At 34.5% G+C, this 15,385-nt stretch overlaps 1 protein-coding gene across 1 annotated transcript in view; it reads left to right on the top strand.

The window, feature by feature from the left end:
* The window catches only part of LOC150092464 (dynactin subunit 1-like), a 334,669-nt gene that overhangs the window by 162,549 nt on the left and 156,735 nt on the right, over positions 1-15,385 (top strand). Inside the window, exon 12 of the mRNA XM_090414876.1 lies at positions 7,905-8,009. Coding sequence (XP_090271002.1) covers positions 7,905-8,009 — 105 coding nt within the window. The remainder of the gene's footprint in view (positions 1-7,904; positions 8,010-15,385) is intronic.

The raw sequence follows: 15,385 nt of genomic DNA, 5'->3' as shown, positions 1-15,385 counted from the left end.
TCACTTTTGTCTATCCTTAGTATGGTATATAAAATGAGAGGATTTAATAATAATTAAACAGGGAAAATAGTTAAACAAGGTTTTACATTTAATAGTTAATGTTCTATTTGATAAATATAAAATCTTGTATCTTTAAAATCTTGTATTTCCCATGGAATCAAGAATAAATATTTAAAAAAAAGTGCTCTCAAGATTTTAACAATAATTTGGTACTCCTTTCTAATGATTTATAATCATATAATTTCCATTGGACATCAGGGGATATAGCATGGTTACTCTATGCCTCAATGATGTGCCACATGAATTCTCACCAGTTAGTCCAGTTGTGGGCTTTTCTTAAACTTCAGCTCTGAAGACATTCATTCCAGACACACCACTTTCCATCCATCTCAATCAAGATCTACTCCTTTCTCTTTTTCCAGGAACTTTTCACTTTGTTACTGTTTCCTGATGCCTGCCATTCATTCTTTCTTTGTGTCAAAGTATTTTAGCTTTCTTCTGTCATTGCTCCTAAGCGTTTTAGAGTTCTACTAATCCTCTTTAAGAGACCCATTCATTTGTCTGCTTCTTTTTAGTGTATGGGATTCCTAAATAGTGTCCTCCAACACTACATCTCAAACACAGTTATCCTTTTAATCAACATGAATCAGAAATTGCACAATTTACATAATCAAGAAATCTGGCAAAACAATGATACTACAATTATAGTACAGTTTAAATTTAGTTTAAGAGTAATACTCTGAGCTTCAGAAATGCCTCTTTATGCTTCATCATAAGACACTCATAAGAGTAAGTATCTTCTCTTATAAAACTGTTCATTGAGTTTCTATCTAATCTTTGTCCTTTGGCTGCTTTTCTCGTTAGACAAAGACAATGAAAATAGGCAGAAGCATTGAAAATATCAACTGCATTATGAATGAAGAACCTATAGAACAAGTAAAACATTTCAGCTACTTAAGCACGATTTTTAGTGAAGATGGTAAATTAAATATGGAAATAGATAACAGAATTAACAAAGCTGGTATGGTACGAAGTCAACTGAATAAATTTATATGGAATAAGAGAGAAATTAGTCAAAACACTAAATTAGCTGTATATACGAGACGGTGTTCAAACCAATTTTAACTTATGGATCTGAAAGCTGGGTTAGAAATAAAACATTTGACCAAAAGAGAATAGAGACCACAGACATGAGAGTCCTGAAAAAGATTAGAACAAATGGCATCAGTGGCAATATCATATTAAAAACAAGGATATTAGGAAAGAACTTAACATTGTTAGCATCCAGGAATGTGTTAGCAGAGCTAATCTCAGGTGGTATGGTCACTTAAACAGAATGGGAGAGGAAATATTAGCAAAACAAGATTTCTTTGCCAGGTTGGCAGGAAAAAGACCCAGAGGAAGACCAAGATATAGGTGTATTGATACAGTAAAAAACCCCATGTGGTGACCAGGGTTAAAGAATAGTCTTAATGTAGCCCATGCATGTCGTAAAAGGTGACTAAAATGGGTACCCAGTACCGGGGGTATAGCCAAGTTCCTTCTTGTAAGGTTGGGTGCAGGGCTAACAACCCTGTCCTGTAAAAACTCATTTGTTAAGAAAGTTAAAAGGAAAATTAGCCAGACGGACTTTGCAGGACAACAGAAAAAGGATTATGAATATTGGTTTGGAAGCTGGAATGTCTTGAGCCTGAACAGACCAGGAACATTGAAGAGAGTGTGTGAGGAACTACAGAGATATAGAGTGCGGATAACAGCATTGCAGGAGGTGAGATGGAAAGGAAGTGGCATATTTGATACCAGAACACATACTATTTTTTACAGTGGAGGAGATCAAAAAGCCTTTGGCACTGCATTTTTGGTTAATAAAAAATGGAAACACTTGGTTCTTAATTTTAGACCAGTAAATGAACGACTTTGTGTACTGAGAATAAAGTTTAAGATATTCAATATTTCACTTATATGTGCACATGCACCAACTGAGGACTCTTGTGAAGAAAAGATAAATTTCTATGAATTATTGGAGAAGATACATGATCAGGTTCCGAAACATGATGTAAAAGTGGTTCTAGGAGACATGAATGCCAAAATAGGAAAGGAAGAGACCTTCCAACCAACAATTGGAAGAGATAATGCACACGAAGAAAGTAATGAAAATGGCATGAGACTAATTGATTTTGCAAGTAGCAAAAATATGATCATATGTACAACCTGTTTTCCACATAAAAAAGTACATAAAGTTACCTGGAGATCGGCAGATGGAATAATGGAAAATCAGATCGATCATGTGCTGATCGATAGACGACATGCAACAGATATCATTGATGTAAGAAGTTTTAGAGGAGCGGATTTTGATACGGATCATTACTTGTTAAGAATTAAATATAAACAAAGGATAAAAATTAATAAAGTAGGTAGAGGAAAGAGAACACCAAGATATGATGTCCAAAAATTACAAGATGGACAAATAAGAGAGAAAAATATATTGAAAGATTGAGAGAAGAAATAAATGAAGAAAATGGGGATGAACATATAAATAATATGACAATAGATAAAAAATGGGAAGGGATCAAGAATAAAATTACTAAAGTGGCTGAAGAAGTCCTGGGATTCAGAAATAATGATAAATAAATGGTGTGATTTGGAATGTAGAAAATGTATTGAAAACAGAAATACAGCTCGTCTAAAGATGCTTGGACAAAAAACTCGAACAAATGAGAATGAATATAGAGAAAAACGAAAACAAGCCAAAGGGATATGTAGAAGAAAGAAACGTGAATGGGAAAAGGCAAGGCTAAATGAAATTGAGATTTTGAAGAATACAGGACAAATTAAGAAAATGTATAATAAGATAAAGGAAATTAAAGGCAGATTTCAACCCAGAACAACTTTCTGCAGAGACCATGAGGAAAACTTGCTCAGTGGAAAGGAGGACATTTTGGAAAGGTGGGCAGAATATTTTGAAGATCTCCTTCAGGACAAAACAAGCTTGGAAAATAACGTTCCAGAAGAAGATGAGTTTAACGAACCCCTGGCAAGTATGGGAAAAACTGAGACAGAGGAAGCACCAGAATTAAACGAGGTGGAATTAGCCCTAAAGAGAATGAAAAATAATAAAGCACCTGGTAAAGATGGAATACCACTCGAGCTATTAAAATATGGTGGGCAATCACTATTAATCAAAATACATAAGTGTTTGTCAGAGATATGGGAAACTGAATCTATGCCTACTGAATGGGACACTGCTATTATCGTTCCTATACATAAGAAAAATGTGCCAAAATTATAGAGGAATATCACTGTTAGCAGTAATTTACAAAATATTTGCAAGGGTACTGGCAACTAGATTGGAACCCTTTATAGAAAAAACACTGGGTGACTACTAATGTGGCTTTAGGTATGATAGATCAACAACAGACCAGATTTTTACAGTACGAACAATAATGGAGAAATGCTACAAGTTCAATATCAATCTGCACCATTTGTTTGTGGACTTTAAACAAGCCTATGATAACATCAATAGAGATAAGCTATTTAAAGTCATGAAGGAATTCCAAATTCCACCTAAACTGATAAGATTAGTTAAAATGACACTCAGAAATACCATGGGTAGAGTGCAAATACAGGGTGAACTCACTCACACTTGAGTTCAGGATTACCAAAGGATTACGACAAGGAGATCAACTATCAACAATGCTTTTCAACCTATGCCTTGAAAGGGTAATACGAAATGTAATTATAAACAGAGGTGGAACTATTATGAATAGAAGTCTACAGCTTTTGGCTTTTGCAGATGATGTGGACTGTATTGCAAGGACTGAGAGAAGCCTTAGAAAAGGTTATAGACAAATGAGAGAAGAGGTAAGTAAATGGGACTTCAAACAAACAAACAAACGAAACTAAAACAAACTACTTAATTGTTGCCAGAGATAAACAAAAATTGGGAAACAGCCAAAGTTTCACAGTAGATGAAGAAATCTTTGAACGAGTCCAGCAGTTCAAATATTTGGGTTCAGTAATAACAGAAAGTAATGATATGTCAGATGAAATTACCTATAGAATAGCTGCTGCAAATAAAACTTATTATAGTATTCAGCCATTATTAAAATCTAATTTGATTTCAATAAAAAGTAAAATCCAGCTATATAAAGTAATCCTCAAACCTGTGCTTTTGTACGGCTGCAAAACATGGACAATGATTCAGAGAGAGATCAAAACCGATTACAAATTTGGGAACGAAAGATATTAAGAAAGATCTTTGGCCCAATTAATGAGAATGGACTTTGGAGAGTGAGGAATAACAAAGAAATAATGGAGAAATTCAATGAAGTGGATATTATTACTGAAATAAAGGTGAGAAGACTGAGATGGCTAGGACATGTTCAGCAAATGGGGGATGATAGAGCCGTAAAAAAGGTCTTCATGTCTGGACCAGATGGATCTAGGCCCAGAGGATGACCAAAAAGGAGATGGCTTGACGATGTGGAGGATGATTTAAAGAAAATGAGAGTAAAGAACTGGAGGAGCAGAATCGTGAAGAATGGAAGGCTATCCTGAGACAGGCCCAGGTCCTAAATAGACTGTAATGCCAAGGAGTAGTACTAGTAGATACAGTAAAAAGTGCCTTAGAAGATAGAAACATAAGATCTGACAATGTTGGAGTCTTGACAGGTAACAGATTGATTTTGAGGAAAATTGTAGATATGAAGTTAGTAATGGTGTAAGTTTTTCATGCAGTACTATCATATCCTGTACACCTGTTTAGAGTATACATCAGGAATTGGATGATGATGAACTAATTCTAGCTCTTTTTTTTTTTTTTAATTATAATAGTGTTGAAAAGGTACCAAAATCAGATAAACAAGAATTCTTTTGGTAGTACATGTCATTCTAGATGTCCATATTCACAATTGTAAATGATGGAGGTGTGCAAGGAGATGTGCTTTGCATTATGGGATACCAAGGCAAGTGATGTGAAGTCATACCACCTTTACCACGAGTTGTCCCATTCCTGAAAATACTTCAGACACAAACTTAGTTTGCTTACACTTGGATAAAAGATTAAACCAAGTACAGTAGGCCCCCTGTTTGTCCCATTCCTGAAAATACTTCAGACACAAACTTAGTTTGCTTACACTTGGATAAAGGATTAAACCAAGTACAGTAAGCCCTCTATATCCACTGAGTTTGGTTCCATCATCTTCCGCAGATACCTAAAACCGCGGATAGTAGCGAGACCCAGATTTTTGCACATATATAGCAAAATTGAAGCAGGAAATTATTAGTAAATTGACTTAGTCTCATGTGTTAGGATTGTAGGGTTCTTTAGTGAATATGTTATGTAGTTAATATATAATGTATACACTAAATTGATGGCTAAATAAATAATAATAAAGTTTTTTTTTTATTAAATGAGATAATTTCTAGACTACCACTTCACCCGTACTATCTAGGGATGCTATCTACCGCATTTGGGCACACATTCCATTGCTCCTCGATAATAATATTACATATTTATTTTAAATGATCATGAAACAATTTTTACGTCTTTAGAATCTACGAGGAGCAATGAAGTGTGTGCCTGAATGTGGTAGAAAGCACCTTTAGTAGTATGGGTGAAGTGGCAAACCAAAAAAAATGACTCATTCAATAAAACTTCATCTTTAGACAAATAAAATTTAACCCACATAATAATTATGTAGAACAAAATGAGAAAATATGCTAATGAAAATGTAATTGTTAATGAAATCTTAACATTTTTTTCTTATTAGGAGGAATCAACTGAGATCAGAACACCTCATTGTGTTCAGCTACATATTTATTCATCTTCCAAATCTTTGGCAATCAGCTGCTTGCTTGCCTACTGAACAAATGATGTGGATGGCTGAGGATCATCGATAGTAGAAGCTTTGTCAACTTTTTAAAAAAAAATGTTATTGGAAGCTGCCGTTTTTGTCTCTTCAATTCAGTAAACAGGTTCTGCAAAGGTTCCAAAGCTTCTATTATTGTGCAAGTAATTTTTTATGCTGTGCTCCATCATTGAATCATAATCCACTATTTGTTCCTTTAATGTTTGAGCCATTCTAAATATCGTGGCAAATTTTTCGAGTGTCTATGCTGGTGGTTCTTGTTCACTTTCATCCTTATCATCATCATCTTCTGTAGAAGATTTGGCAAGATCTTTCAACTCCTCGTTAGTGAGCACCTCACAATGTCCATCTATGTAATCATTCAATTCTTCTGTCATATCGTCAAATCCCTCTCCACCTATTTTCTGTGCTATGCTAATTATCATTGTTATCTGTGAATTAATCAGGGGCATTTTGAGAATTATGAATGGCATCACTCCACAAATTCTTCCAACATGCAGTTACCGTTTCTGGTTTCAATTCGTACATTGCTCCTTTGATGAATACAATGCATCTGCAATTGTGAATGATTTCCAGCATTCCATGACTCCAACATCAGCAGAATCCTCAACCATTGCACGAATCATATCGGAAACCTGCTGAGGATATGAGGTTGAAGCATCTAATGACACCTTCATTGAGTGGCTGAAGCAATGAGGTCGTATTAGATGGGAAGAAAACCACTTGAACATTTCATCTTCGGTGACTGGTGACTCAGGGTGCCCTAGCATGTTGTCTATTATCATTAAAACTTTAAATGGTAATTCTTCCCTCTCCAAGTATTTTTTCACCTCCGGAATAAAATATCGATGGACCCATTCCGTAAATAACACAGCTGTGACCCATGCTTTCAGATTTGATTGCCAAAAAGCAGTCAGACAACTTTTGTTTTTGTTTTTAAGGGCACATGGATTCTGTGCTCGGTAAACAAGGCCAGGTTTAATTATATGACTAGCTGCATTGCAAAGTACTAGTGTGAATCTGTCCTTAAATGCTTTAAAGCCTGGTGCTTGCATCACAGTTTTATGGATGTAGGTCCGTTGGGGCATTTTCTTCCAAGCAAGGCCTGTTTCATCACAATTAAGAACTTACTTAGGATGATAACTTTTCTCTGCAATAATTTTTTAAAATTCTGCTGGGAACAATGCAGATTCAGCCTAGTTTTGAATCTATGCAATCAGCCCTTGCTTGCTATAAATGACTTTTCTTCCTGTTCTGTTTCATCTTGCAGCTGCATGTCTTCATATAGGATCAGTGCTTTTTGTCATAACATGTTGCCATCAATAGGAATCCGTTTTTTTCTCATGTCTTCCACCCACAAATTCAAAACTTTCTCTACCTTGAGTAACACCTTATCACGCGCTGTACCCATAACTTTTGCAGAATTGGGCGCAATGGAAAGACTGGCACGAATTTTTTCTTTGTTCTTCAACACTTCACGTATCAAAGATTCATTTTTATTATAGATCTTGGAAACGGTTCCAATTGACTCTTTTTCTACTTCAATCATATTAAAGTAGAAAAAAAGTTTTCACTAACACTGAACACTTCATGTCTTCTCTTCGGTTTTGAAGCCATTTTTAAATTTTTCACAATTTATTTGCTTGAATTTAAACACAATTTTTAATTGCTATGACAGACAATTGACTGCTTTCTTCGACAATTCAAGTAAAACTAAACATGAACAAATACGCATGTTTAATTCCATGTGCCTAGCAAAACAAGCATGTTTCGACAAGCTTTCAGCCTGTGCGTATGCATGTTTCAACCAGCGAGGCGCTTGAGTGTTTCGTGTGCTTTTTTCAAACCATGGATGGGGGGAGAGGGTACTGTATATAATTTCTTGGTATCTTTAATTTTGTAAATGATATATATATATATATTTTTTTTTATTTGAATATTAACTACTTTCAGCAAAAAAGCAATCTTATAAATTTAATGATATATGTTCTATTATTTGAATCAGTGTTTGATTTCTGTTTATCCATTACAAAGGTTGATGCTGCACTTGGTGCTGAAGAAATGGTTGAACAGCTGACAGAACAAAATTTAACTTTAGAAGAAAGAGTTAGAGAACTGCAAGAAACTGTTGATGATTTGGTAATGTAATTGCACTTAAATATAGTTTAAATACTTGTAATATTAAAAGAGAAGTAAATTATCCATGACTTTTTTCATAATAATACTTTACTGTATAAACACCACCAAGAGAGGGGAAAAATACATTTTATCAAATTCACTAATATTTCACCAGTTTTCTAATCGGCATCATTAGAGCACAAGCATAATGTGATAGGCACACAGCACTAAACTACATGCTTGTGAGGGGAAAATATGAATTAAATTATAACTGATAATAGAATTAATGTTCTTACATGATGCCCTCTATGAATCAGATAACTATAAAGTTAATTTAGAGAAGTCAGACTATCAGTTCTTAAAATGATAGTCTCCCAGATCTTTGGTAAATTAGTGCAACCATACTTGTCGAAGTTGGGAGAGTGCTGCTTCATTCCTGATGCTGATTCTAAAAATAGTCTCTCACACTTCTGACTTCTGTGTAATGAAGATGTTTTTCTCCATCTGATCCTACATGGAGTATCCAGAACATGGTTTGCCAATCCTGACTTACCATACAGATGATTGCAAATGTAATTTTTGTGTTTTTCAAAGTGAATGTTAACTTATCTACCAGACTGTCCAAAGTAGGTCAAACTGTAGACACAAGGAATTTTATACACTCCAGGATGTTCAAGAGGATGCAGTTAATCTTTAGGAGAGTACAAAGGTGGTAGCTGAATGAAAGTGGCGTGGAGATCATTTTTACAAAGAACTTTGGCTTTTTTTATTTATTTTTTTTTATGTACCTTTAACATATTTGATCGGGGTGGTTTTGCTGTGATCCTGTATGTGTTGAACTGATGGATGATGCATGCAATATTTTATCTAATTTATATGGACTTCAGCTGTTAGCTAAAAATGGTGTTGCAAAGGTCCCTGAGCTCAGTTTCCAGGGCTGTGTCACTTGGCTCAGTAAGTAAGTGTTTTGAGGATGCCACACTGTTGGGAAGGGTGGTGGTGGTGTGATTGCTTATGTTAATACCTTGCTGTATGAGTGGGTTTTCTGTAAATGGAGAAAACGAGCAATTAGGAAGTTATGTCAGAAGTGTATCTAAAAATGATAAACAATTGTTACTTTCTTTTTCTGTTGTGAAGTTTATTTTAGGGTTGGCTGTTAAAATGTGCCAAAATTGTATCTAATGTGTCTGAACCATGAGTCCAAACAGCAAACACATCATCAACATAGCATAGCCAACCTATTGGTTTAAGTGTGGCTGTGTTGAGTGTTTGGTTTTCAAAATGTTCCATATAGAAGTTAGCTGGGAGGAGGAAACAAACCCATAGCAGCCCCATCCAGCTGTTTTCTTTCCAAAGGAAATAACCTATATATATATATACAGTAAATCTGAATAATGCAGTTATGTCAGGAGGGAAATGTGACTTAATGGGGTATAGGGTCTCTGTCAAAGATATATTAGTGAATAGTGAAGTAATATGAAAACTAACCATGATGTCAGAATCTGTCAAAGTAAGATTTTTTTTATTAATGTTTTAAAGTGCAGAGAGTTTTAATAGATGAGCGAGAGTTGCCTGTAAGGGAGGAAAGTGATTTAGATGTTTGCAAAGCCAGTTGGCAGGTGGGGGACTGTCTTATAGGATGAAGGGGGGGGGGGTATTAGGTTTGTGAATTTTAGGTGCTTCATATATCTGGGCTAGTTTGACATGATAAGGTTTGACCAAGATGTAGCGTTTTTTTATTAATTTATATACTTATTTTCCTTTTGGGATTTTGTACAATCCCAATCTGCAATCTGATAAATAGAGGCGTCTTCAGGAAGATGATTCATTTTCTATTGTAATCTGTTTGTTTCATAATAACGGTAACATTTCTCTTATTGGCTCTAGTTACAATAATTTGTGTATTCCTATAACTTTTAGAGTGCTAATATTTCTTTAGGTGAAATATTATTCTTCGGAGGTTTTTGGATTTTATTAGAATACCATTCATATTCAAATGAATGTTATTTGCCAATGCAGGTGTATGTTCATAGATACCATGTTCTGCTTTATAGTCATAATTTCCAGAATAGCTACTTTTTTTTACTAAATTAACTTTATGGTTATCTGATTCATAGAGGATGGCATGTAAGGGCATTAGTTCTGTTGCCAGTTACAATTTTAATTATTTTCCCCAGTTACATAGTTTAGTGCTATGTACCTATCACAGTTATAATTGTGCTTTGATGATGTTGGTTATAAAACCAGCAAAATATTGGTGAGCCTTAATAAATTATATTTTTTCTTCTCTTGATGTTATTTATACTGTAAAGCATTACTCTGAATCATGAATGATACCTAAGCTTTTCTGTATGTATCTATGGATTTTATATATGTCTAAACAGGAATTTAGATATCTTTACACACACATGAATGGTAAACATATCTGTTATTCCAGTTTATTAAAAAAAATTATTTGAGTTAGAAATTATATTACAGTTTTTGTAATAGAATTACAAAACTCGAGTTTTTGAAATGTATCAAGACTTTAAATTAAGAGGATTTAAGAGATTAATTACTCTGTTTTTAAAGAAATGGTTTCTTCTTTTCACTTGATTTAATAAGATAAGATATCTATACAAAAGCAGTTCCAGTCACGCTGGCTTCCATAAATTGAAGAAAAGAGAAAAATCATAATTCAGGGGAGGAAAAAGGATAAAAATGTGAAACTCAGGTAAAAATGACTCTGAGGCTGGTTATTGTACACAGTCTTGCCATAAATACTGTTACTTCTACACACCCTGTGCTGTCCACAGAATGGCACGAGCCTGGTTCCGTTAGTGGTACCATGCACAGCCAACATTTGTGCATTTATCAGTAGAGAGTTGTCTAGCTGTACAAGTTAACATGCAGTGGGGAGATTATGAGAACTGTGTAGCTGTAATAGCACTTCACAACATGCTAAAAACCCTCGAGAATCAGACTGTTAACCACTATGATAATGCAGAAGACATATCTGACTGCCAAAGAACAGGTTGACCATGCTGCATTAGAATGCAACATCTTGTGAAGACTGTGAAAGTATGCCTCTGCCATAATCCTTTGAGAATGCAGAAACTTCTGCATTCTTCTAAAAACTTAGTAGCCATTTGGAAAAAATTTTCCCAAACTGGATGCTGTGGCACACAGTTTGTGGACCACTGGTTTATTGCATAGTGACTTTATCATGTTACAGAATTGAACTTCATTATGTAAATATAAGAACAGTTTTTCTAGAAAAGAGAGAAAGATGGGCCGAATATGAATAAGTTTGGTAGTTGAAGGGGTTGTTGACAATAATTAATATTACTTTCAAGCTACCGTGAAGTCCGAAGAATCGTGACAAAAGGTCAAGCACTCACAGACTGCAATAACTATCATACCTTTACGATTAAGATTGAGTCTGTGCCGTAAGGCTTCAGAACTTTCTTTATACAAATGTTCATGTTTATATAAGAATCAATGTAGTAGCTTGGTGCTTTGCTATTGAATCCTGTGGTTGGCATTTTCAACTCCATTTTGTGCAAGACCAGATTTCTGAAGTTTGATAAGACAGATTTGGTCTTGATGTTCAGAAATGTGTTTATTTACAGATCTTCCTGCTTGTTCATAGTATGACAAGTTACAAGAACATGGCACTTCATATACACCAGGCAGTGCCGTAACGACGATGTGGAGAAAGAGGTGTCCGCCACGGCCTCAATTAGGTTTGGGGCACAAAATGTAAAAAATAAAAATAAATAAATAGATATAAAAGTCCACTATTTTATATTATATTTTTAAATTTCAGCAATATGCCACTTTAGACACAAAAATTCTGCAACATACTGCAACTCATTTTGATGGGGTTAATAGTAAGTATTCAACATACTGCATTTAGTAAAATTTAACTTGTTACGTTTAAATTTTTCAAAATTTTTGTCATTTTTGTGTTGGGGGGGCGCAAGTTAACACTTGTCACAGGCGCTTTATACTCATTACTGTACTGACACCAAGTAACATCAGTGGTGAGAGTTTGTCTTTTGGAGAAGGTAACAAATTGTGAAATTGGTTTATAGGTACCAGCATAACTTCTAACTTGTCTTACTATGGATAAACAGGAAGATCTGTAAATAAACACATCTCTGAAAACATCAAGACCACATCTGTCTTATCAAAACCTCACAAATCTGGTCTCGCACAACATGGAGTTGAAAATGCCAACCACAGGATCCAATGGCAATGCACTAAGCTATTACATTGATCCATACATAAACATGCACATTTGTATAAAGAAAGTGCTGAAGCCTTATGGAACAGACCCAATCTTAACCGTAACGACTGTCTCACTATCTCAAAAGTTTGGGAAATTGTTATCTTCAACTGTATAAAATAAATTTATCAGTTTTAATTTAATTACAGCCCAATAGTATTTACTCCTTAAACATGCTACTGTATGCATAGAGGGATTGCAATGTATACATGTGCACTGATGAGTTTTTTTTAATGTAATTCCTATTGTTGTTTATAACTTCTAAAAATTTTTAGAATTGTCGGTTTGTTTCTAGTTTTTGTTACTTTCCATTGCTTACCAGTGTATCCCTGAAAATGCTGACAGATATTAGTCAGTGAAACTAGTCGGATATTAAACAATTATTTACTTGACTAATATACCGAATTAAGTTTTTAATTTAGGAAATTATATTTTTATTAATATATAAATAGTACATTTTCATTCTATTCTGAAAACTCTCCTTAACATTCATATAGATGGCTTGATATTCCTGTTGTTGCTGAGCAGCTTTGAACATTGGTATAGTGCTTCATGTTGTCAGTAATTAATAGGAACTTTTTTTTTTGTTGGAATTCTGGTTTTAGGCATTATTGATGCCCTTTTTCTGCCATTATAGACTAAATGAATGAGTAGAGGTATCCAATCAGTCGTGACTATTTTAAACAACAGCATTACTTTAAAAAAAAAGCGTTTAAAAAATTATTAAACAAAAATGAAAAATTACATTGATGATTATTCACAAACTTGTTATATTTACTGAGTCTTGAATTCATGTAAGTGGCTGCTTCAAAGAGCTGCATAGTTCTATTTTAACCACCATTTGCACACACTTCACTGATTTTGGTGTTTCCTGCTGTCCTTTAGTTCCTTCAATATCCGCTTTGTTTTCTTATTGATACCCTTGACCTGCTTATTAAAGCTCCCCTTCCAAATATATATTGGATATCAGTTTTCCCTGCCACCAGGAACATGGTGATCAAAAGATCTCCAGAACCTACATACTATAATGTGGCAAGACTTCCCGATGTCCTTGACATAGCAATACTACAAAATATCGCACATCAATACCAAATAAGTGTGATGGATGATCTCAGCTCTGATCACAACCCAGTTCATGTTGTAAGCCCAGTTACTCTAACTGGGCTTACAACATGAAAATATCTGAAATGAGGTCCCATTGTCAGCTGGGCAGAACTAATGACTGCTCTACACATGAATCTGTTGGCCTAGTTCTTGTCATCAACTCAAAGGAAAAAATTTACAACTCAATTCTAAGCTTAGAAAAGCAGATACCAACTGTATTAACAGCTGCCACTGCAGATGTGCCATACACAAACTCCATCCAACTTCTGGATGTGATTAAAAACCTGATCTTGGAAAAAGATCAGGTGCTAATATGACAGGATTCTGTTCCAGAATATCAACAAGCGCTCAGTAGGACTACAAAGGATGTCTGATATGCACTTAAAAACTATTGAAATCAATACTGCAGTCCTTGAACACAGAAAACTAGACATTCTGAAAAATGACCAAAGCCCTCCACCCAGACTGTAAATCTCTCCGACGAATCCCTGATGAATGTGGTTTGGTTTACCGTGACATAGACGTTGAGGCCTTTGCTGACAGCGTGTACTTTATTAATGAAGTCTAGATCTGCATGAGTGTAGTTTGGACTACACTCGTGCAGATCTAGACTTCATTAATAAAGTACACACTTGGGCACTCTATGCTAAAACACACAGAGTACATAACCCCATTCAGCTGACATCACCTGCTGAGGTACATGAAATCATCACCAAACTTAAGAATAGGAAAGCACAAGGCTCAGATGGGATTTCTAACAAAATCATTAAATGCCTGCCATATAAATCTGTAATGTACATTGTTGATATTATTTATGCAATACTGAGATATCGCTACTTTCCTGCACGATGGAAAGTAGCAGATGTAATCTGAATCCCAAAACCAGGAAAAGCAGCGCAACTTCCCCAAAACTATCACCCAATGATAGGGTAATAGCTGAGAGGGTAATACTAATAAGACTTAGAAAGTCACTAAAGAATTAAGCCTCGCAATTTATGTATGATGAGGTTTAAGCAAATTAAGATTAATTAAGCAGTTTAAGTAGATCAAGATTATCCACACTCTAACAGTAATTTTTTCCACTCTAACAGGCATCCAAAAAAAAAAATTTTTTTTTTTTTTTTGCCACTAAAATTCCACAGTTTAATTCTTTTTGAAACTTTTTTTTATGTATATTTTTCTTTTCAATAAGATATTAATATGAATAAGAGAGAAATAAGCCCAAACAGTAAACTGACAGTTTAGGCTATGGATCTTAGAGTTGGGTTAGAAATAAAGCACTTTGTCAAAGATTAGAGACCACAGAGTTCTGAGAAAAATTAGGGCCCTGAACAGATGACATCAATGGAATCGTATTAAAAATAAAGACATTAGGAAGCAACTTGACATTGTTTACATTCAAAAATGTGTGAGCAGAATGGAAAAAGAAAGGTTAGCAAAACATTGTTTGATGACCAAGGAAGAGAAAGGTTTTGGTGCATTGATTCAGTCAGAAATGCCCTTTAGAAGAACGAAATGTTAGATATCATAGTATTAGAGTGCTGACAAGTAATAGACTAATTTAAAAGAAAATTGTTCATAGGAAATTAATAATATTGTAAACTTAATCATTGTTGATAAGAGATTAATAATATGATAAACTCAATCATATAGTGCTATCACTGTAGTCTGAACACCCCTTGAGAGTACATATCAGGAAATCGATGATGATAAAATATTAACTTTTATCCTACTGAAAGGTAAATAATGCTTACTTCCTGTATTCTAGTACCATGTGCACTCTTTTATCTTGAATCAGTGTGAACATATCACTCAACAGTCAATTATACTTCTAGGAATATGTTATCCAGTATTTATCCACAAAAAAGATCAAGTAGAAACCATTTTTTTTTTCATTTTATAACTAGTTGCGTAAAATTCTTTTGTTTTTCACTTCCTCGAGATAATTACATTAATAAACTAAAAAAGCTAGAAAACAAATAATAACAGTTAGCAACTCTAGTGAAAATATTTGAACATGATT

The sequence above is a fragment of the Typopeltis vanoorti genome, chromosome 26 (assembly GCF_054136105.1).
Source record: "Typopeltis vanoorti isolate ZY-2024b chromosome 26, IOZ_Tvanoo_1.0, whole genome shotgun sequence".
NCBI classification, from domain to species: domain Eukaryota; kingdom Metazoa; phylum Arthropoda; class Arachnida; order Uropygi; family Thelyphonidae; genus Typopeltis; species Typopeltis vanoorti.
Note: the sequence above shows the minus strand (reverse complement) of the source record. Positions and strands in the feature narration are given on the sequence as shown.